We start from the raw sequence: 25,083 nt of genomic DNA on the forward strand, positions 1-25,083 counted from the left end.
TCTTAATGAAATTATTTATAGTCATACAAATATCTATGATTTATTTATGAGTTTTTCATCTTTTAATTGCAGTAGAAACTCCTACAAGAAATCAAAATTAAAGGTCAAATCTTAGGAATCCATTCATAAAGCTCACGAACATCCACCAAGGGGAAAGTGAAGGTTATGGTATTGAAAGGTCAATTCCTTACCATATGTTGTTTATAGTTATGTATTAATGTTGTTAGTGATAATAGAACATAGAGATTGCTACAAACAGAAGGTTTTTCAATCCAAAACCTAGTAATTGAAATTTTAACTTGGAAGTTTCCAATTGAGAAGAGTATGAGAACTTTAGAGTTGATTTTGTCAAACTAATTGTTCTAGAAAGTGGTTGCTGACGTGAACTACGTGGATAGGAACTTATTTAGGCTCCAGGAGTTGTTGAGGTGAGTTGAGATGTATTTTTACTAATGTTTTTTTTTCTTTCTCACAAATAGCATGCTTATAAGGTGTTTGTAAAGACACCTTTTGAGTGTTAAACTATGTTTGATTGGAAGGGGCAAGCATGCATTATGCATGAGTGATCAAGCTTTATGCGTTAAGTTAGGGTGAAAAAGGAATTTGCTTGATCTCTTTACGCCAAGTTTACTTGTTTTAAATTGTTTTGTTAATCAGGTTATGTGAACTCATAAACAATTGAAAACAACAAAAACTTGGCATAGAGGATTAGATTAAACAACTCTTTTAGCAATGGTCCTCCATGATAGAAAGCATTAGTAGTAGAAAAAAAGAAACCAACATCTGAAAATAGAAACAATAAGGACGAGAGAATACAATGAGCAAAGCTAAAGCTAAAAACTAAGACAAACAACCTAAATCCTAATCAACACACTTAATGGAAGATAGCTATCAGACCCTAGCTATAAGGATTTTTATTAGTTAATCATATTGATGCTTCAAACATAAATTACAGTAGAGTTTGTAGCTTCTGCACAAAAGCATCGATATAAGAATCCTCAAGCCCTTTGCTCAATAAGAACTCCGTCCACTTTGCGCGATTTTCTCTTATTTTTCTCCCCTCTTCACACTCATCATTCATTAACATTTTTATGGCCTTACAAACACCTTCTCTAGTGAACAATCCATTTTCTTCATCTCTCTCAACTTCCACTCCAACTTTCAAGTCTCCACCAAACAATCTTGCATTAATAAATTGATCACCAAAGTTTGGGACTAACACCAATTGACAATCATTAATCATGGCTTCTGATAAAGAGTTTCCGCCACAATGAGTAACAAAACATCCCACAGAAGGATGAGTTAATATCAATTGTTGATCTGCCCAACCTGAATGAACAATGCCTTTTCCTTGTGTTCTCTCTTTGAAACCTTCCGGTAACGCCTCTTCAATTGTCTCGGTTTCAAAAGGCGGTTTTAAAGCAGCAAAAAATGGAAGACCGGTAAGTTCAAGACCTAAAACCAGTTCTTGAAATTGGTCTTTCTTGAGCTTGCATTCACTACCAAAAGCACAGAAAATGACCGTCTTCTCTTGGAATTTTTCTAGCCACTTTGACCAATTTTCCTCTGTATTTGAAGTTTCTTCTATTGGTTCTGGCAAGATTGGTCCGGCTAAAACGACTGGTTTCTTGAACTTATTCTCAACAAATTCACAATAGGGCCCTTCTATTTCCCTAGTTGTTTTGAACGCAATGACATCCCCATCTTGAAAAGCCAAAAGCAAACGTTGAGTGAACGATACAGAGTTAGAGCCAGAGCTACTAGAATCTTTTCCCATCGAATGTAGAGCTGCAATTAAACGAGCTTCATGTTTGTGGAGTTTGATGGATGAATTAACAGGAAAACCAGGTGGAGGTTTCATCATTTCAGCTTCTGGAGTCGGTTTTTCTCCACGCATAAGGTAACCGACAGATGAAGGAGTAATGGAACAGTAATGAATGGACTTAACTCCATATTTTCGAGCCACAGATGGAACCCAATATGCAAAATCATAAAGGATGAAGTGGGGTTTGATTTCTTGAATTAAAGACTCAAGCTTTGGCTCTGTGAGATCTAATGCTTGCCAAAGAAGATTCTGCTTGAAAATAGGAACATCTGAAGTTGTTTCGGCTCCGAGTGGGAGTCCTTCAACATGTGGAACCGTGATGGATCTGAAGTTTATGAGTTGCGGATAATGATTGAATTTTTCCAACTTGGGAAGTGTCTTTGCAGGATGAACAAAGAAAATTTTGTGGCCTCTGTGTGCGAGTTTGTTGGAGAGATGAAGAAATGAAGTAAGATGGCCCATGGCATACCATGGATACATAATGAAAGTGAGTTTCTTGTCCTCCATTTTTATCTTCTTTGATCTGCAAAATGAACAATTTGTATAAGAGTTTAAGTTCTATATACTGACAGTATAAATTATTTACGCAATCAAGTCACTTATATGGTAATTACTTGATAAGCATGACTTGACAGCATAATAGAAAGAATAATTAACCTGCCATCACACTCATTGATAGTGTGTAGAAATCTTTACACTGTTCAATGCGTAAAACTTAAATTCTTTGTATCAAAATCCAAGTTAAACTAGAAGGTAGAAATTAGAACTGCTCCTCACTTTTCCAATAGAAAACAACTAAATGGTACTAACACATAAATGCCATATTTGCTCAAATAAATTAATATCTGGTATTTGAGTTTCATGATTCATTCTTGAGTGATAATCCAAGCTCACATAAGGAAAATGTATATTATAAAGTAATACAAGAAAAATATGTGTCACTGAAAACGACTATATATCTCAGCGATGGGGGTCCTAAATAACAAAATTGGGAAGGACAAAAAGAATGTAGAAAAGGTTGTTCCTATTCTTAACAAGAAAAGAAGCAAGGGGTTAAAGTATTACCAATTTACTACTATTAACCGGAGGTCTCAATCCCAGTCATGAAAATGGAGAAACTTTTGATGGGAAGAATTTTTCCTTTAACGAGTTTTGCATTGCATGAATCCAAATTAATCGGATCAGTGTTTTTTTTTAAAGTGGAGGGCTAAAAAAGTAGGATCTTTCGATGCATATCAACCAATGTATCAGAAAAAACTGATCAAATGATTTAATCAAGAGGGATTCATTTCATTCAGAGTAAGGTTTCTCAAAAACTATAGGAGAAAAATAGCTGAAAGAAATATATTAAGGATCAAGATTCATGCAACAAAGTAGAGAAAGTATAGGAGTAAACACGTGACTATATGAGCTTATTTCTGAGGTTTTAGTTCTATGGATTAATGAAGAATAACTCAAGCCAAGTATTTTGGGTAGAAATAAAGAATTAAGAACGTAGTTATGATTTTAAATTATGTCATAAATATTTTGGTGATTACAAAAGAAAGTGATTGGGTTAGAAGTGTTCACTACTAAAAATTCTTTATTTTCCCACTAAATTTCCCACTGAATGTCGGTGGGAAATATCTAAATAGTAGTGTTTTCATACGAAAAATTTAGGATATTTCCCAGCGTTTCAATGAGAACTTATTTCCCACCATGCATTTACAGTGATCTGGTCCGGTGAGAAAGAGGTAGGAAAATCATGTTTTATAGCACACATTTTCCACCGAATATTGGTGGGAAAAACCTCTATTTCTAGTAGTGGTTTTTAATATGATTCTTTTCATGTAATTATTCGTTAAGAAATGCAATACAAATAACAAAAAAAAAAAAAATACATCAACAAAGAATAAAAGTATGACAACTTTCTTTCAAACTTAAAATGAGGCATTGTTCTCGATACACTTGATCCGAAAAAAGCGAATCGTCTAACGATTTCATTCAATTTTGATACTCTTTCTCTTATAGATGAACTAGTGAGAATGGCCGCGCGTTAAAAAATTAAATTATGATTAAGTAATTTTTGAATTGTAATAATAAAAACATTCATCTTTACTTTTTATCAATTTTGTCTTATTTACATTCCCCAACCGTAATATTCCTAGATATAGTAATATTTTGAAGGTTGAATGTTTCGTTGTTATATCCTTCAACCTCGTTTAACTATTAATGCCGATCCCTTGTTGTGCTATTTGTCAGAATTGGATGATATCATATATTTAACCGACAAAATAATATTATCACGACTAAACATCCGATTCTTTAGAGACATAACATTCAGTATTAAAAGGCTGAAATATACTTAATTTATGTTTTCAAGAAAATACAGTGTCATATCAAACTCAAATATGTGACAGACAAAATCTACATTACATATTGCAACTTCAAAATACAAAAAAAAAAAAAGAATTGGAAAAGAAAATTTTACAGCAGTGTCCTACCATATGTTTAGGATTAACCCCCCGTTTGGATGGTGGTTTCCCGTGGTTCATTAATGTATGGTTTTCTGGAAATCATGTTTGTTTTCATTGTTCTTAAAATTATGTGGTATGGTGTTGTAAATCCGTGGTTCATTCCATGGTTATATAACCATGAAAAGTCTCAATTTTTGAAACCACGGATTTGGTGGTTTTTCCGTGGTTACGTATTTCATTTCTCCATTATACCCTCCACCCTCCGCCATCCACGCCACCCCACCTCACCCCACTCCCACCCTACCACTCACCCCACCCCACCCCCACCCCGCCCCCACCCCTACGCCACGCTACCACTCACCCCCACCCACCCCCACTCCTCTGCCACCCACCCCAACCACCATCCACTACCCCTCACCACCGCCCAACCCCACCCCACAACAACTCACCCCCACCCTCATCCCACACTACCCACCCCTCCACCACCCCTACCTACTACCCCTCACCACCATCCAACCCCACCCCCACAACCACTCACCCCCACCCTACTACCCGCTACCCCCACTCTCATCTCACAATCACCCACCTCACACCACCCACCCCTCCCCCACCCACTACCTACTTATTTTTTAAAGTTCCTATTTTATTCTTTGCCTGAGTTTTATTATATATATATATATATATATATATATATATATATATATATATATATTATTTCTAATTAAGAGTTAAGGGTATTTTAATAAACTTACAAGTTATTATACAGTACCATACAGTCAAACCAAACAATACAAATGTTATTAAACCACAATAAACGATACAGTCTATCCAAACATTGTATTCATTAATACAGTACAATACAATATAACACCATACTGTACCATACCATACGGTACATTAATAAACCACGGGAAACAACCATCCAAACAGAGGGTAAGAGGAGGAATGAATTTTTAAGGAGCCTTGATCTTCGTGTGGAAGAGAAGCGCTCACTATCCTCATTTCTACAATACTTTATTGCTTTTACAAATTTTCATTGTCCCCATGGATATTAACTTATAGTTATAGGTGTATATTAAATTCTACAATACTTTATTGCTTTTACAATTTTTCATTGTCCCCATTGATATTAACTTATAGTTATAGGTGTATATTAAATTCTATTTTAACCTTACAAAAGCATAATGCAATTCACAATTATTTCCTTATTTAAGACTCATAAGTCATAATCGTAATTATGTATATCAAAAGTATTTTAATAATGTAGTAATTGTATTGAATTAAAGATTAAAATTTTAAAGAGTCAAGAAAAAAGATAAATAGAGACCTGGTTGAGATGCCACATCACTGTTCTCATTTCAGAAATTATTTTCATTATTGATTATTGACTTTTTATTAAAAACATAAAATAAAAACTATAAAAGCGAAAAACGTTTGGAAAATTGACCTGCCATTTGAAGGGACGAAGAATAAAGTATATCACCGATCCTATTGGTGTTGTGGGAGTACTGTAATCTGCAAGAAAAAATACAGTGTTATTGACAAATTTGTAAAAGCATGAAGGGAAAAAAAAACATAGAACCAAAAGAGAGTAAGGGTTTCAATATTTTTTTTTTTTTTAATTTGAGCCAAGTGAAGTCACATACTAACATACAACTTCACGATTCTTTTGCTTCAATTACTTTTTTTTTCTTCTGAAAGAAATTAATTTCAACTCAAGAAGTCATTCTTATATGTATGTATAATAATTAATATTTGAACCAAAAAACCTTGAACATTTAAAATGCCAAATGCCTTTGTACCGATTGGACTATAAGCGTTATCTTGAGAAGATCAGAATTGTAACTGCTAAAATGTTAAAATTAAAAAGGATAATTTCATTATTATCACAGTTACAAGTAGCCTCTGATTAGTTGTAAAGGTAAATGTTTTGGTAAATTTAGAGTAGATCATGAAGTAATTAAAAAAAAATCGAACTGAGAAACCGAAAAAGATCATACGTATGTTAATCTTATTTCAAGAACCACGATTAATTTGCCCACTTCTGCAATCCATGTTGCGGAGCATATCCATTATTCTAACATTGCGGTGCACATATAATTTACGGCTTGGTAGTTGCCAGAGACTAAATGAAGGGGGTTTGAAGTGCTTTGTCTAATATTGAAGAAGTCTAGAGTAGAAAAGGAAGAAGAAAAATTAAAGAAAAAACAAAATGGTTGGTGGAGCTTTGAAATGTAAATTGTTGAAATTTGCGTCTTTTCATTATGCTTTTTGTCTTTGTCAAGTAACTGTACCGATTCAATTGATTTGGGGCTAAATTATTTAAATGACGTGACTTTTCGGCTTCTTCAAGTAAATCAACCAACTTTAAATTTATGTTTTTCAAATGAAAAATAAGAATTAAAATTAAAAAATTTGAGAAAAAAGATAAATAAGTTTCCTTACGTCTAAGAATGTCACGTCACCGGGCCTTTGTCCTATATATATATATATATACATACATATATATATACACACACACATATATATATATATATATATATATATATATATATATATATATATATATATATATATATATATATACACATATATATATATATATATATAGACACACACTATATATATATAGATAGATATAGATTTAGAGAGTAGGCAGACATTAAATTTTATACATCTTAAGTTATATTTCTTAGTTGAATTTACAACTTCTAATGCAAAATCAAACACCCTTCGTTGTTATTTTTTCATCTGAAATTTTTTTATATTTGTCCCTCTACTTTTTAAAATTATTCATATCTATCCTCCATTGGAGTATCTGACTCTATATACCCATGTTGTTAGCCTTTTGAACAGAAATGACTCTCTGTTGTAACACCTTAGGCCTTTAACTTAAGCCTTGACATGATTTTAGACTTAGAAAATCATATAGAGGATGTTAGAGTTGGAAAATTCTCTACAGTTATCAGATGAGGATTTACGCCCCATAATACGGACCGTATTTCAGTATACGGCCCGTATCTCATGGTCGTATTTGGCACCTAAATCACTGTACATTCTTGAATTTTGCTTGGGGAATTATATTGTTAATTACGGACCGTAATTTGGAATACGGCCCGTAATTCAGATCGTATTTGAGGAGGGAAGTAAGGCAGTGTTTCTGTTTTTTGGAACATGATTAATTACGGTCCAGAATACGGACCGTAATTTGGAATACGGACCGTATTTTGGTCCGTATTTCCCAACCCGCACCAGAACCTATAAATACTTGGTTTCAGTACTAATTTTTATTTTACAAGTCCCTAAATCCTAGAACGACCTGCTCTCCTCCTCCACCATCAAGAACACTAAGGCAAAATATCCTAGCCTATTCCAAGTGAATTAAATCATGTGTTCATCTAACCTAATTAGGGAATCATTGTTCTTAACCTAGGGTTTTCAAGAAAATCCACCTAAGTGTTCAAGACTTAGAATTTTGGGATTCTTTTCAATTTCAGACCAGTAGTTACAAAACTTGGAGCATATACAGGTAGGCGAGGCTAACTATCTACATTAGGAAACGTTTATGATTCTCCCTACGCCTCGTTCTACATGCTTATCAGTAATTTGACTCAGAATACAGTTTAGCCCTAGTTTCTTGAATAGTTGTAGAGCTGCTATCTTTTAGGGTTACAGTTTCATAATTCGTTCATGGTGATCATTTTGAATATCATGAACTCAGTACATAATCATTATAGACTTGTGTATTGACATCACATGAGTCTCAGTCAGTGTATAATCAGTTGTTTACTTAAGTTCCATAATAAAAAACAGTTATTATGCTATCAATTATAGTCAGTCTCAGTCTTGTAAATTGTTCAATGTTGAACACCTATATCTGTATTTTTGGGCCCTAGGCCACAGTTTATGCATACGTATTGCTTAGGCTTGAGGCCACAGTTTTTGTGCACATTATTTGGGCCTAGGCCATAGTTATATTTACAGTTTTACAGGTGATTCTTCATTTAGAACAAGGAGTACTTCACACTCTTGCTTTCCTGTTTAGTTCAGTTTCAGTTTCAGTACTTATATTATTTCTTTCAGTTGCTTTACACACCAGTACAATTCAAATGTGTTGATGTCCTTTTTATTTCTTGGGGGCCTACATCGCGATACAGGTTGACGATCCAGCTAGCTAGGACCCGCTCATATCCGCTATTGGTGAGCCCCAGTTCCTCCAGGGTGTTATCCTGCTTCAGTCTTCCCAGTAGTTAGACAGTTATCTTTAGAGGCTTCATAGATATAGTCTAGTTAGTCAGATCTTAGCAGGCTTTTATGTTTTAGCCTTGTTGGTTATTTATTCAGATGTTCAGACTTAAACTAGTATTTCCGCATTTATATATATATTTTCAGCCAGACTTTTTAGTAGATCAACATGTTTTGGTTTATTCCTTATTATTGCATGTTATGATATCACATGTTGGTTCAGCCAGCCTATGGGTTTGTTCGGTCACATGCAGTTAGGCACCAAGTGTCGTGTTATGCCCAGGCCATAGTTCGGGGTGTGATAAAGCTTGGTATCAGAGCACTAGGTTCAAGTGTCTTACGGAGTCTATGAGGTTGTGTCTAGTGGGGTCACCTTTATATGTGTGAGGGCCCCACACATATAAATAGTTAACCACCAAGACATTCAGGATTTGTTTCACTTCTTTCATACTCTAGTTCGTGCAACTAGAGCAGTACTTTTAGGAATTCTTCTAACTCATGCGAATTACGTATTTTAGAAATGGCTCCAAAAAGAAAGTACAACAAGAGGAATACAGCTACTAGCTAGAGGGCTACCGTTGATGCAGCAATAGAAGAGAACACTCAGGCTCAGACAGCCGCCACAGCTAATGCTACTGCTACACCTCCCAATGCTTCGGATGCCGATGTTAGAGGAGCTATTCAGCTGCTCACTCAAATTTTGGCAAACCAGGCCCAGCGACAAGAAATGACTCCTTGCTCCGGTGCTAGTAATGGGTCGAACAGTTCTAGGACTCAGGAGTTTCTGAAGCCGCCAGTGTTGACAGAGTTAAAGAAGGATGAAGACCCGCAGAATTTCATTAATGGACTCCAGAAAGTGTTTCGAGTGATGTATGCTAATGATACAGAGGCAGCAGAGCTTGGAGTTTTCCAGCTGCAAAATGTGACTCATATTTGGTATGAGACATGGGAACAGTCCTGAGGGGAGGATGCACCCTCTGCTACTTGGGATGAATTTGCAGACGCTTTCATTGAGCACTTCATGCCAATTGAGGTCAGGGAAGCCAAGGTGTTACGCCCTAGAAAATTTCATGTTACTAAGGCTGCAGATGGCTTAATGTGAGCTCAAGGAGGAGCAAATATTACAAGTATAAAGGATGAAATTCTACTGTATTAGCATGAGGATAGCACAAGTATGATATTTGGAATTCGTACAATACGATTGGAATGATACGTTAAAAGATATATAGCCCTCGTAATCGTAAGCTGAGGTGGGGTCCACATATTGAGATTTTATAAAGGACATATGACAAGTTATATGGATAATATATGTGAAGTTAAACACAACTCAAGAAGGACCCTTGAGCCAAATCAAAGTGAAAGCCCTCCAAAAAGATGTTTTTAAGTTACGTTTTCGGGTGATCGACTTCGGGAGGCCGTAACCCAATCATTATTTGGGAATTTGGGAAAACTCCTAAAATAAAAGTTGTAGATAATTGAAATAACTTTCCGACCATAGGTCGTGGGCCTGCATGTGACATAGGGATAAAAAGTTATGGATGTTTTAAGGTAGAAAGGTCAAGCTGGGCAGCGGGCTCGGCCCAACCCGATTTCAAGTCGGGTCAGGCCCATTTCCCTTGCTATTTAAGGGAAATTTTCAGCCTTATCTGCCTCATTTTCATAAAAAAGTTTCAGAATATTTTAGATAGAGAGAGAGGAGAGTTAGAGAGAGAAAGTGGAGAATCGATCAAGTTCGAGGCCCCGAATCCCGAGGCCCGTGAAGGATAAAGTGTAGTACAAGTTGTTGCCGTCGTTTTAAGCTAAAAGTTGAACTTGGGGGATGTTGGTTTCGTGGTGGCTGCTCATATAAGGTATGTTTAAGATGTTCTTACCATGATCATTGATAGATTTGACGGGTTACAATAGAGAAAATGACGTTGAAAGTTCGGTTATACTTTTTGGATATCAAATGACTTGGGGGCTGTTTTGGTATGATTAAATGGATAGAATTAGCTGGATATTGATATAAAATGATTGTTGATATGTTGTTGATAAGTTGCTGTTCTTGAATTTGGGAGAATAAAGTATATGAAGATATCGTATACAAAGCGTATAATGGGTTGTTTTGGTGTATATCTTTGGGAGTTGATGCTTTGAGTTTAAAGAGACTTATATGAGATGGTTGTTGGTTGTTGATTATGTTGTTAAATTGAATTGGAATTAGAGGGAAGCGAAGATTACAGGGAAAATGCTGCCCGAATTTACGGAAGTTAATTACGAGCTTAGAAAAGTATATGAACCTTTTTCAAGTTGTCTACGGGGTTTCCTTTACCTTGATTGTAGGTTGGCCAGTGTTTGGAATAATAAGTTAAGCTAATCACGTAAGCGACAAGGTATGTAAGGCAGACCTTTCTTCCTTTGGCATGATTCTTGCTGTTATTCATTCTATATGTACTCTATATGATTCCATTCTTAGATGAGTAAGGTCTAAATGTTTCTTGTGATGGCTTATTGATATTGTACTCCTATTCTGTTCCAAAAGGAACACCCATAAGGTGCCAAGTTGAGTTATGTATATGGTTTTACTAATGATTTCGAGGAAATGAGTTTTATACTAAAGGAAACATAAAGTCTGATTTTCAAAACCATTCTGAAGGGGGTGCGAGATTTTACTACTTCATTTCGTTTACGATTTATGTCTACATTCCATAGTATCATCCCTTTGTACTGATATGATCACTTATTCTTTGGGTAGGGCAATAAGATGAAATTGAGTAGAATATAAGTAGTAAGAATTTGATAACAATTCTACCCTCAAACCTGAAAGTATGTCCTCCTAAGTCTAGTGAGATACAAATTTGATAACTTCTTATGAAAGTCTAAGGTTAATAACTGGATTGTGATGAAGTAATTAGTGACTTATGCTTTGAATTGAAATTGTTATTTATGAATTGAGTTTGTGTTGATATGATGGTGATATTAAGCCGGAAGCGGCTGCCCGAAGGGGCCACCCTAGCTAAGCCGGAAGCGGCCGTCCGAAGGGACTATTGTGATACTAGCCGGAAGCGGCTGTCCGAAGGGACTATTTTGTTAACATGTCAGAAGCAGCATATGTTTTGGATTGCATTATTTACTTAAAGATTGTTTTGAGACTTCGTGTGCACATTTATGTTTCTTCTAGCAAAGGCTGCAGGTATTGAGTTAGATTGTGATTTCTTCTCTCCTAAGTCAAATTATGATTATGACTTTTTACCACCTTACATACTTAGTACATTGTCCGTACTGACGTCCTTTTGCCTGGGGACACTGCGTTCATGCCCGCAGCCCCAGATTGTTTGGCAGGTTAAGTGTATAGCTAGGATGCTGGGACGTCAACTGGGATTGGCAAGTTCCACCTCATTCTGGAGCTGTGCTGAGTCATGTATCGATATGTATGATTATGGGTATGTCAGGGCCCTGTCCTGACTCATAATGTTCAGTTTACTCCTTAGAGACTTCTACAGACAGTGTCCTGTGGTATGTTTGTCGAGATGTCGACAAAGTGATGTCAGTTGGGTCATTTGTGGATTTTAAAAGAGTATGTATTTTAGATGATTTCAATTGGTTAAAGTACTTATTTGATTGAAGGTTTTCATAATCGTTATAAAGATGATGATTTCTATCTGGAAAAGTTTTATGTTTTTTTTTTAAGTTTTTGAAATGACAAGCTTTGATAGAGCGAATGTCTAAGGGTTCGCTCGACTCTAATGAGGGTCGGGTGCCCGTCATGCCCTACCACTGTTAGGGTGTACAAGGCCACTGAGTTTGAGAATCTAAGATAGAATGACATGACTGTTCAGGACTACTATCTCAAGTTCGTATCATTGTCCAGGCATGCTCCTCACATGGTTCCGGATATGAGGGCCATGGTTAGAAGATTTGTACTTGGGCTTAAACCCGAATTGCACAGGAATGCCAATACGGCTGCTCAGAATGAAAAGATGACTATTTCGAAGATACTGGGATTCGTGCAAGGTAACAACACTAGGTTGAAGGAAGAAGAAGTCCTGCAGAACCAGAAGGATAGAGAGTTCAACAAGAGGGCTAAGTCTGCTGGTAATTTCAGTCAGGGAGGATCTCAAGGAGGTGAGAACCGTCAGTTCTTTAAGAATAGGTCATCAGGACCTGGTCCCTCTACAACTAGTGCCCCATTTCAGAGGTCCAAGTTTAATCAGAAAGGCCGAAACTTCGGAATAGCAGGTTTACAGTCATAGGCCAGCGTGACCGACCATGGTTTTCAACACCCTACTTGCATTACTTGAGGTAAGAAACATTCATGAGTATGCCGTTCGGGCATGGATGGTTGTTTTGGGTGTGGTCAGCTAGGTTACTTTCTGCGGGATTGTCCGTCAGCAAGACAGAATACCGGAGGTAACAGTGATGTAGCTAAGTCCACTAATTCAGTAGCTCCTCGAAATTTCCAAGCCCAGCAGAGGAGTGAGGCAGAAAAGTCTGGAAATACAGGCGGTGGTCAGAACCGTCTGTATGCACTGTCAGGACGACAAGATACAAAAGCCCGTGAAGATGTTGTTACAGATATGCTAACAGTCTTTACCTTCGATGTTTTTGCTCTTCTGGACTCAGGATCCACTCTATCTTATGTAACCCCTTATATTGCTAAGAAGTTTGGGATAGAACCCGAACAGTTGCGTGAACCCTTTGAAGTGGCCACACCAGTTGGGGAGTCAGTTATAGCTAGACGTATTTATAGGGGCTATCCAGTGTTAGTCTATCATCGCAAAATCATAACAGACTTGGTAGAATTAGAAATGGTAGACTTTGATATAATTACGGGTATGGATTTGTTAGAGTCCTGTTATGCCTCAGTAGGTTTTAGAACTAAAACAGTAATCTTTGATTTTCCCGATGAACTCATAGAATGGAGGGATAATTCAGTAGCACCCAAGGGCAGATTTATTTCCTATCTTAGAGCCAGAAAGATGATTTCCAAGGGTATATTTACCACTTAGTCCGAGTCAGGGATATATATGCCAGACTCCAACTCTTCAGTCAGTACCAGTTATCAGTGAGTTTCCAGATGATCTACCCGAAGTTCCTCCCGATAGGGAAGTTGACTTTGGAATTGATCTACTTTTCGGCACTAAGCCGATATATATTTCGGCTTATAGAATGGCCCCAGCAGAATTGAAGGAGTTAAAAGTTCAGTTGAAGGATCTTCTTGACAAGGGATTTATAAGGCCAAGTGTCTCACCTTGGGCGCACCGGTCTTATTTGTCTGAAAGAGGGATACATCCTTGCGTATGTGTATAGATTACCGCCAGCTGAACAAGGTCACCATTAAGAACAAGTATCCTCTTCCCAGAATCGATGACTTATTTGATCAACTTTAGGGTGCTCAGTATTATTCCAAGATTGACCTCAGATCAGGCTACTATTAGTTGAAGGTTAAGGAGGTTGATATTCCAAAAACCTCTTTCAGAACCTGCTATGGTCATTTTGAATTTCTTGTCATGTCATTTGGGTTGACGAATGCACCAGCAACTTTTATGGATCTTATGAACAGAGTCTTCAAGCCCTTATCTCGACTTATTCATCATTGTGTTTATTGATGACATATTGGTGTATTCTCGTAGTGAGGCTGTGTCACGACCCAAGCTAGGGGTCGTGACGGGTACCCAGGGCTGACCACCGAGCACCGCTCGTTCTACTACTCATCATACTCATTAAGCCTCCTTTTTCGTTCATAAACTCATAATCATAAGAAAATCATTTTCATTAAAGAACATAAATACTTTTATATGCATAAGCCCTTTGGCTATCAAAAGATAATGTACACATATCTACGTGTATACAGTAGTGACCTTGTGAGACCAAATAACCCACACATATGTATGTACGAGCCTCTACTAGAGTACTAGACATATGGACGGGACAAGACCCCGTCGTGCCCAAAATACTTATACATATATATACACAAAAGTATAAACCTGATTAGCACCTCCGGAATAATGGAGTGCTTCTGCAAATCTGCTGGTAGCTCCTAAAGGCCTGCGCCGTCTCCCTGTCTACCTGTGGGCATGAACACAGCGTCCAGAGAAAACGGACGTCAGTACGAATATTGTACTGAGTATGTAAGGCATGAATGAAACAAACATAATAGAGAAATCATAAGTTATGAGGTGAAGGCAAAACCTGCGCGACCTTTAAGGGTGAATACATTTAATACATATATCACATATACATAATCGTCGTACATGAACCATCATAGCGTATACATCATCATGTCATATAATTCATCATCGTAGTGCCGTAGCTTCTCATACACATAAAACATTATCCGTATTCGGCCACGTAGGGCTCGACAATATCCTTATTCGGCCACATGGTGGCTCGACAGAATCCGTATTCGGCCACGTAGTGGCTCGACAATATCACATACATATCTTCCATATTCGGCCACGTAGTGGCTCGACCATATCACATGCATCATACATGGATCAATATATCTCATCATTATCATTGCCGTCACATACATCTTATAAGCTTATCGTAACCTTTCATTAATGCACATTTAAATTTAAAGACAATCTATGAAAATCACACCATATTCGTAGCATGAATTTTGTATAAATATCGTATGATAATCTTTATAATCTTTGGGCTTAAGCTCATCATTTCCATTATCATTTCTATAGTGTATCTCTTACCTTTATCTCACATGAAATCCTTTATGAACATAGACTCGTAGTTTCTCGAAACATTGGTCATAGGACATACATTGAGGCTTATGAACAAACTATAACAATGTCGGGGTGACGTAAGGTCGAGAGCCCCCGCTTATATTATGAACGTTTATGAGTATCGTGCCTCGCCTTGAAGGAAATAGAGCATAAGGCGAGTGTTAACAAAGATAACATCATTAGCCTTATAGGAGCATCATGCCACAATTTTTTGAATCGCTATACTCTAGCTCATTATCATCACCAACATATTCGTATGTAATTCAATATATTGAAGGACTCATAGGCTTCGTTTTGTAGAAGGATTATATAAGACTTGAAGGATTCATGCCTTTTGAAAGAAAAGATAAGCCTTACATACCTTTTCCTTTAGCTATTCTACCACTTGATCATTCCTCTTCAATATTCGCGTCTTTACCTTCAAGAGAATTCGCATCAACGTCAGTTAATCTACTATAAGAACGCGTGACTATTTTCTAGGGAAAATTGGGCAACATTTCCTTTGTTTCTACTACTTTTCCCATGTTTTATTTCAACTACCAAACATTCACTACAACACTCACAATATCGTATCAACAATCGTCATTTGTCTACATTTACTACATTCCACCATTTTTCTCCAATTTCTCCACATTTTATGACCCATTTACTACACTCTTCTATAATCCAGCTGTTGCAACGTACAAATACTTCAATCATCATGAGAAAGTCATAAAACTTACCTTAGCTATGGTAGGAATGAGCGTTGAGTAGCAATACTCTTCTATGCCAAAAACCCTACTTCACTTCCCTTGCAATTTCTTGGTGTAGATGAACTTTGATAAGTTTCATACTCTTGATTTTATGGTTTTAGTGTTGTTGATCTTGATTTTCCTTTGCTTCTCTTGTGGATGAATATTAGAGAGTATTCTAGATGTTTCTTGAAGTGTGGAGTGAAAATGAAATGAATGGAATGAAAAAGGGTCCCTTATACTTAACTTAAAATCTGATTTTTATGAACAGTAGTCGAAGTGCACAGTGACCGTAAACCCAGTTTACGGGCCATATTTTGGTTTACGGTCCGTCCTTCACGACCGTATTTAAGCATAACAGAACCAGAAAGGTTTGCTGGAGTCATGGTGGTTTACGGTCACAGTTTACGGGCCGTATTTCGATTTACGGTCCGTATTCTGAGTCGTATTTAACCATGTAGACATTTGGCAGAAAGTTGAAATTTTGTATATTGGAGGACGATGGCAGTTTACGGTCCGTAAACCACTTTACGAGTCGTATTCTATTTTACGACCAACTGGGCTGAAGTGCAAATCTGCAACTTTCGCATTTTCAAAACTCATAAGTAGTCATCCCCTTCTTAGTAAAACATTGTACACTCATACTCTTCGTTGGTCTATTCATTGTACGTTCACGGAGAAATTTCCGAGGTGTAACAGGCTGACCATGCAGAGTATCTCAGGATAGTATTGCAGACACTCAAGGATCGTGAGCTTTATGCAAAATTCTCAAAGTGCGAGTTTTGGCTAAAGTCAGTGGCATTCTTAGGCCATGTGATTTAAGGCGAAGGTGTTAAAGTGGAATTTCAAAAAATCGACGCTGTTAAGAACTGGCCCAGACCAACCTCAGCATTAGATATCAGAAGTTGCTTGGGCCTGGCAGGTTACTACAGGTGTTTTCTTGAGGGGTTTTCCTCTATCTCAGCTCCGTTGACTTGGTTGACTCAGAATAAGGCCAAATTCCAATTGTCAGATGCATATGAACAGAGTTTCGAAGAGTTAAAAAAAGAGATTAATTTCTGCTCCAGTGTTGACGCTACTAGAAGGAATCGAAAGGTTCGTAGTTTATTGTGATGATTCAGGTGTGGGTCTTGGCTGTGTTTTAATGCAGCATGGTAAAGTTGTAGCTTATGCATCTAGACAGCTTAAGGCTCATGAAAAGAATTATCTGACTCATGATCTAGAATTAGCAGTTGTGGTTTTTGCACTTAAAATATGGCGTCACTCCTTATATGGAGTGCATGTGGATATTTTCACAAATCATAAAAGCCTGCAGTTTATTTTCAAGCAAAGAAAGTTGAATCTTAGGCAGATAAGATGGCTCGAATTGATTAAGGACTATGATGTGGATATTCTCTATCATCCAGGGAAGGCGAATGTGGTGGCCGATGCTCTTAGTCGGCGTTTTATGGGAAGTTTAACTCATGTTGATGCAGACAAGAGAATCATGACCAAGGAAGCTCATCATTTAGCCAGTCTTGGAGTTCGACTTTTGGACTCCGAGGATGGTGGTGTGGTTGTTTAGAATAGAGCCCTTTCTTCTTTAGTCATTGAAGTTAAAGAGAAGCAGTATAAGGATCCCTACTTGTTGCAACTGAAAGAGGGGATTCACAAGTATAAGACGACGACTTTTGAGCAAGGAGGAGATGACGGTACCTTGAGATATCGAGGTAGATTATGTGTTCCAGATGTAGATGGGCTCAGAAAGCGAATTATGTTAGGAGCTCACCATTCCAGGTATTCTATTCACCCAGGTTTCACAAAAATGTATCATGATCTTAAGGAGATTTATTGGTGGAACGATATGAAAAAAAATGTAGCAGATTTTGTGGCTAGGTGTCCAAATTATCTGCAAGTGAAAGCCGAACACCAGAGGCCTGGTGGCTTGGCTCAGAATATTGATATTCCCGTTTGGAAGTGGGAGAAGATAAATATGTATTTCATAACAGGTCTACCTCATTCAACTGGGAGGCATGATTCAATTTGGGTAATTGTGGACAGACTTACGAAGTCAGCGCAGTTCTTACCAGTTAAGACCACTGATGCGGCGGAGGACTATGCCAAGTTGTATCTTCGCGAAATTTTCAGACTTCATGGGACTCCAGTGTCCATTATTTCAGATCGTGGTTCTCAGTTCATAACAAAATTTTGGAAATTCTTTCAGAAAGGATTAGGTTCAAAAGTTAAGCTCGGTACAACTTTTCACCCTCAGACAGACGGCCTAGCGGAGCGCGCCATTCAGACCCTTGAGGATATGTTGAGAGCATGTGTCCTTGATTTCAAAGGTAATTGGGATGATCACTTGTCTCTTATTGAGTTTTCTTATAATAACAATTATCATGCTAGTATTGGGAAGGCACCGTATGAAGTTTTGTATGGGCGCAGATTTAGATCACTAATTGGTTGGTTTGAGGTTAGTAAATCCAAATTGTTAGGACCAGACTTGGTTTATCAGGCTATGGAGAAAGTCAAGATAATTCAGGAGCGGTTCAAAACGGCTCAGAGTCGCCCGAAGTCTTACACAGATGTGAGACGAAGGGATTTAGAGTTTCAAATTAATGACTGTGTATTTCTTAAAGTCTCGCCTATGAAGGTGTCATGAGATTTGGTAAGAAGGAGAAGCTTAGTCCCCGCTATATTGGACCATACAGAATTCTGCGAAAGGTTAGTCAAGTGGCTTATGATCTTGAGTTGCCGCAAGACTTGGTTGCGGTGCACCCAGTGTTCCATGTGTCCATATTGAGAAAGTGTGTGGGAGACCCCTCGTTGGTTCTCCCGACTTATAGCATAACAGTTAGTGATAGTTTGACTTACGAAGAAGTCCCAGTGAAAATCCTTGATCGTCAGGTTCGCAAGTTGAGAACGAAAGAAGTTGCTTAAGTGAAAGTCCTTTGGAGAAGTCAGCAAGTTGAAGAAGCTACGTGGGAAGCAGAAGAGAGCATGAAGTCCAGATATCACCATCTCTTTGAAGAGTCAGTAGAAAGCGTTGAAGGTAATTTATCTTCTCATTTAGATTTCCTTTCGTGGTTTTACTGTTCCCAGTAATTAGCTAGCCAGTTCAATAGTTATTCAGTTCAGCAGATAATTCAGTTCAGCCCTTCTTAGTTCAGTATTCATGTGTTCATGTTAGCTAGTGTGCACATGCCTTAGCAGTCACTCATTACCTGAATCCTTCATTCGAGGATGAATGATCCCATGGGGAGATATTGTAACACCTCAGACCTTTAACTTAAGCCTTGACCATGATTTTAGACTTAGAAATCATATAGAGAATGTTAGAATTGAAAAATTCTCTACAGTTATCAGTTGAGGATTTACGCCCCATAATATGGACCGTATTTCAGTATATAGGTATCTCAAGGTCGTATTAGGCACCCAAATCACTGTATATTCTGGAATTTTGCTTGGAGAATTATATTGTTAATTATGGACCGTAATTTGGAATATGGCCTGTAATTCAGATCGTATTTGAGGTGGGAAGTAAGGCAGTGTTTCTGTTTTTTGGAACATGATTTATTACGATCCAGAATACGGACCGTAATTTGGAATACGACCCGTATTTCCCAACCCGCACCAGAACCTATAAATACCTGGTTTCAGTTCTAATTTTTATTTTTACAAGTCTCTAAACCCTAGAACGACCTGCTCTCCTCCTCCACCATCAAAAACACTAAGGTAAGCTATCCTAGCCTATTCCAAGTGGATTAAATCATGTGTTCATATAACCTAATTAGGGAATCATTGTTCTTAACCTAGGGTTTTAAAAAAAACCCACCTAAGGGTTCAAGACTTAGACTTTTGGGATTCTTCTCAATTTCAGACTAGTAGTTACAAGATTTGGAGCATATACAGGTATGTGAGGCTAACTATCTATGTTAGGGAAAATTTATGATTCTCCCTACGCCTCATTCTACATGCTTATCAGTAATTTGACTCAGAATATACTTTAGCCCTAATTTCTTGAATAGTTGTAGAACTACTATCTTTTAGGGTTATAGTTTCATAATTCTTTCATGGTGATCATTTTGAATATCATGAACTCAGTACATAATTATTATAGACTTGTGTATTGACATCACATGAGTCTCAGTCAGTGTATAGTTAGTTATTTGCGTAAATTCCATAATCCGAAACAGTTATCATGCTATTAGCTATAACCAGTCTCTGTCTTGAAAATTGTTTAATATTGAACACCTGTATCTGTATTTTTGGGCCTTAGGCCACAATTTATGCATAAATATTGCTTGGGCCTAAGGCCACAGTTTTTGTGCACATTATTTGGGCCCTAGGCCACAGTTATATTTACAGTTTTACAAGTGATTCTTCATTCAGAACAAGGGAGCACTTCAGACTCTTGCTTTCCTGTTTAGTTCAGTTTTTGTTTCAGTACTTATATTCTTTCTTTCAATTGCTTTACATACCAGTACAATTAAAATGTACTGATGTCCCATTTATTGCTTGGGAGGATGCATGCAACGATATACAGGTTGACGATCTAGCTAGTTAGGACTCGCTTTTATAAGCTATTGGTGAGCCCCAGTTCCTCCGGGGTGTATCCTGCTTCAGTTTTCCTAGCAGTTAGACAGTTATCTTTAGAGGCTTCATAGATATAGTTTAGTTAGTCAGATCTTAGCAGACTTTTATGTTTTAGCCTTGTTAGCTATTTATTCAGATGTTCAGACTTAAACCAGTATTTTCGCATTTATATAGATAGCCAGACTTTTTAGTAGATCAACATGTGTTAGTTTATTCCTTATTATTGCATGTTTTGATATCACATGTTGATTCAGCCATCCTATGGTTTGCTCGGTCACATACAGTTAGGTACCGAGTGTCGTGTTACACCCAGGCCCTGGTTCGGGGCGTGACATCTGTCTAGCTGACTAGTAGGACCCCCAATTAAAGGGACACATGGAGGATATATACATCTTTGTATTATATTCGATAATTTAGCCTAACCCATGCCTATACAAATGACGAAAAGGGTCGGATCTGCCCTTTGATTATATGATATTACGCGTTTTTTCCCTCGTTTAAAAGTTGTTCCAGACGTGCTCTTACCGATATGTTTTGGACCTACTCGTGCCCTTAATTTAACTAAAATATATTAGAGGTCATATTTGTTCAGTTTCTCACAGCATAAGGACATGTTTAATCTATTGAAATTCCTGATTATTATGCCACAAAAACAACAATATGGCACAAAATATCATTGCATTCCAAAACATTAAAAAAAAAAACAATTGCAATTACAATCCATCCACCATTATATTACATCTAAATTATACAACTAAAAAATCAAATGCAATTACATCCATTTTTTGAAGTCTTCCCTCTTAATATGTAACTAACCGCAAATCAAACAAGGCAACCCAATAACATAAGATAGATTTTCCCCTTCATATTCCCAAGTCTTCCGTCAATAGAAGAAGAAGCTTCAACCTCAACAACAACTTCCTTAAAATCCTTTTTTTTTTAAATAAAATATTATTTTATTACATAGTGGGTAGGGAAAGGGAAAATGGGGAGGGGATTACAATGTGAGGATTTGAACCCTCACCAACAAGGTGAAAGTTCAGGTAGCCAATCAATTGAGCTACTAAGTCCCTACCTTCCTTAAAATCCTCAATATTGATAGTAGAAGAATTTGTCTCAAACTCAATCACTACTTCCTTTAAAGTTTCAAGCTGCAGAGAGTTTATTTTTCCTTCAAAAGATTGTTTTCACTGATAAGAGAACCATTTTTCCTTTTCAAAAGATTGTTTTCACTAATGAGAGCATATCTTTTTAATTTTTTGATTTGTTGATGACCTGGATAGTTCTTTCTGAAAAATTTTCATCTTTCGAGTCCCAATATCTACACGATCATGCAACAAAAATCATGAGGAAAAAGATCTGCAGCAACAAAACATAAACATTAGCATAAAAAAGCATTACAGATCTACCGCAAATAAAAATCACAAGAAAAAAGTGTAATTTACATCAGACTTATGACACCTGAAAAAATGTCCCCCATAATTATTTGGAGTCCATGATGTGAGACGGAGTGCAATAACTCCACTTCCCCGACTATTTGAACAACTCGAAGCTTCCGACATTTCATAAGCAAGTGAAAGAGTAAGACAACAAAGTGTGGAGTTGCACGATAAGTGTTGAGTTTCAAAATGCAGTACAAAAAAACATTAGCTAGCATAAAGTGCACTACAAAAAAACAATCTGAGAATTGTTGGTGAAATATGTGGTTTAGGAACTTCAATGGATCAAGTATAACCCTATACTGTGAAAAATTGAACAAATATGCCCTCCAGTATATTTTGCGGGTTTCCATTATATGCAGGGCACAAGTAGGTCCAAAACATAACGGTAAGGGCAAGTTTGGGACAACGTTTAAACGACGGGCATATCTAGCCTTTTTCCGTACAAATAATTCATACCTGCTACTCAAAAACTGCATTCACACATGTTCTTATACTATGTACGTAGATGGAGTTAGACTGGCAATTGTGTGCTCGAATTGGAGCTAGTCTTTAACGAACCGTTCGATCGTTTTAGGCTTCTTATCCTGTTTTACCCAAAATACCCTTCTCGTAATCCTTTTCAATATTTATGAATTGCGGGAATGGGCGACGCGGTTATTAAATTGACGTATTATTTTGGAATATATTTATTTAATGTGTGTGAATGGCTTATTCATAGGAATATTATTTGCACCCATCTAAGGTATAAGCTGGTAAATAAAGTATTTGACGGAGTGCGTAAATTTTAAAGAAAGCAAAGTGGTTAAGTGAATAAGTGAACTGCGGAAATTATGGAGATAAGTTATTGGGCCAGGCCTACTTGTTATGACCCAACCGATTCATCTTAGTATCCTAGGGTTCGAATATAATTTATGTACATACATTTGATATGAAAAAAAAAAACTAAAGGAGAAAACTTGGCTGAGGCGGCAACAGAGAGCATTTTTGTGGAAGAGGCACCCGGTCTGTTTCATATACATATTTGATAAGGCTTAATTATTAGGTGATAATGGTGCTAATCATTGGAGTATGATTTGGGTAATGCTTATGAATAGATAATGGTGCTGAAGATTGGAGTATGATTTGGGTAATGATTATGAATGGATAATGGGCTAATGATAAACGTAATAATCAGCTAATCATTGGCAAAAATGATTAAATAGATGATTGGTTAATGGTTCTATATAATTGCTAATGGTTTGAAGTTTCTGTTACGTGACTTTTGTTCGGTTTTCAGATTTCTCTTATGCTATCACATTGCACTTTAATTTTGGCATATTAGGTTTATGCAATTGAATAATAAATGTACTGGATTATATGAAATTCTTTAAATTCATGGTATTTGAGTTGTGGAAAATGAGATTTTTACTATAAGTTAAGATTTTTTGGGGTAATGGAAGATTTTTGGGGTTATGGATGGTTTTGAGCCCTAGTCTTAAGATATGAGAATTAATGATTTGAGAGTCCATTTAGGGATGAAATTGACTAATTTTCTGGATATATCACCCTTAGGTTATGGGAGAAATGATTTTTCAATAAACTTCCAATTTTTCCCTTGTTGGCCCGGGGTCAATTTTTGGGGTGAGCTTTTGAGTTTCAAATTGACGAATTATTTTGGAATTTACTTATTTAATGTGTGTGAATAGCTTATTCATAGAAATATTATTTGCACCCATATAAGGTATAAGTTGGTAAATAAAGTATTTGACAGAGTGCGTAAATTTTAAAGCAAGCAAAGTGGTTAAGTGGACTGGGGAAATTATTGAGACAAGTTATTGGGCCTGTAACGATCCGCTTAGTCGTTATCGTCTTTTCGGCACTTTGGACCCTTCCCCGAGCTTGATTAGCTCACTTTTGATCCGAGGGGACCGTTGACTCGCTTCCTGAGGTGTTCGGGGTCGATTTGGTGACTTTTGGGAATAAATAGTTTTAAGCAAAAAAGAGTTGACTCAAAGTTGACTTTTGGGTAAACATACCTTTTTTGATAATCCGTCGATTCCGAGAGGTTTGGATGGTCATTTAGAACTTGTGTGCATATCTGGTTCGATTCCCAATACAATCGGGTGCATTTTGAGACTTGGGTTGGAAGTTCGAATTGAGGTGTCGGGGGTTGAATCGGTCAACGAGACCTCCGTTGAGAATTTTGAGGCTACGAGTGCGTTCGTAGCGAGTTTTTATGTGTGTCTATGTATGTGGTTTGTGAGCAGATGGCCTCGAGAGTTAGTCGAAAATTCGGATTGAGTTATGAAAACTTGGAATCTTTTCTAGTGTCTGGTGCCCGCTTTGGCGACACCAGTACCCCGATAGCGGTACCGCTATAGCGGGCACCCTGCCGCTTAAGCGGCTTGTGCCATTTGGGCATGACCGCTGTAGCGGTCATGGGACAGCAGGAGCGGCGCCGCTGGAGCGGTAATCTTATCGTGGAAGCGGGTGACGGGCAGGTAGTTCATTAAATGAAGTGTTAAATGCCCTAAGTCCCTCATTTAGTACTATTCCGAAATCTGAGCTATCAGGAGCAAATCTAGAGTACTCTTGGAGAAGATTCTTGGTGGTAAGTCCTTCTAATCCCTTTGCTATTCCATTATCCCTAATCATCTTAGAATCCCTTTATCTTGATAGTTCATTAAGTGATTAAAGATTAAGAAGAAGTTTAATGAATATTCTTCTAGGCTTCTAAATCATGATTTGTTGGTTGAGTTAGTTTCCTTAAGCATTGAATTGGTGATTAAAATCCTTTATTTCATAACTTCTTCCTAATTAGAGGCTAATTGGTGGAATTGGAAATTAAGGTTTACACCCAAATTTGGGGTTTTTGCCTAGAATCTGAAATTGAATGATTTGTTGATTATTCTAGCTTGCTATTGAAGGGAATTGATCACTTAGAGGTTTAATTTCATGTTGGGACCTTTAGATTCCTAATTTCACCCTTCTAGTTCATAAACCCTATTCCATAGGTTGGGGATTTAGGTCTTGAATAGAAGTAGGTAGGGGTGTACAAAATAAACCGACAAACCGCATTAAACCGATAAACCGAGTCAAACCGAGAAAAAA

At 37.2% G+C, this 25,083-nt stretch overlaps 1 protein-coding gene across 2 annotated transcripts; it reads right to left on the minus strand.

Annotated features, from left to right (window-relative positions):
* Positions 1-678: 678 nt before the first annotated feature.
* On the minus strand, positions 679-6,501 carry LOC132631186 (cyanidin 3-O-galactoside 2''-O-xylosyltransferase FGGT1-like). Of its 2 annotated transcripts, XM_060346785.1 has the most exons (3): positions 6,282-6,501; positions 5,729-5,796; positions 679-2,348 (listed from the first exon to the last, which is right to left on the minus strand). In XM_060346785.1, exon 3 carries the CDS (start codon positions 2,330-2,332, stop codon positions 950-952), a length of 1,383 nt encoding a protein of 460 aa, XP_060202768.1. In that variant the 5' UTR covers positions 2,333-2,348; positions 5,729-5,796; positions 6,282-6,501; the 3' UTR covers positions 679-949. The 2 variants fall into 2 exon arrangements, with proteins under 2 accessions (XP_060202768.1, XP_060202770.1); XM_060346787.1 differs by lacking the exons at positions 5,729-5,796; positions 6,282-6,501 and adding an exon at positions 2,891-3,118.
* Positions 6,502-25,083: the final 18,582 nt, after the last annotated feature.

This window comes from Lycium barbarum, chromosome 1 (assembly GCF_019175385.1).
Source record: "Lycium barbarum isolate Lr01 chromosome 1, ASM1917538v2, whole genome shotgun sequence".
Lineage (NCBI taxonomy): Eukaryota > Viridiplantae > Streptophyta > Magnoliopsida > Solanales > Solanaceae > Lycium > Lycium barbarum.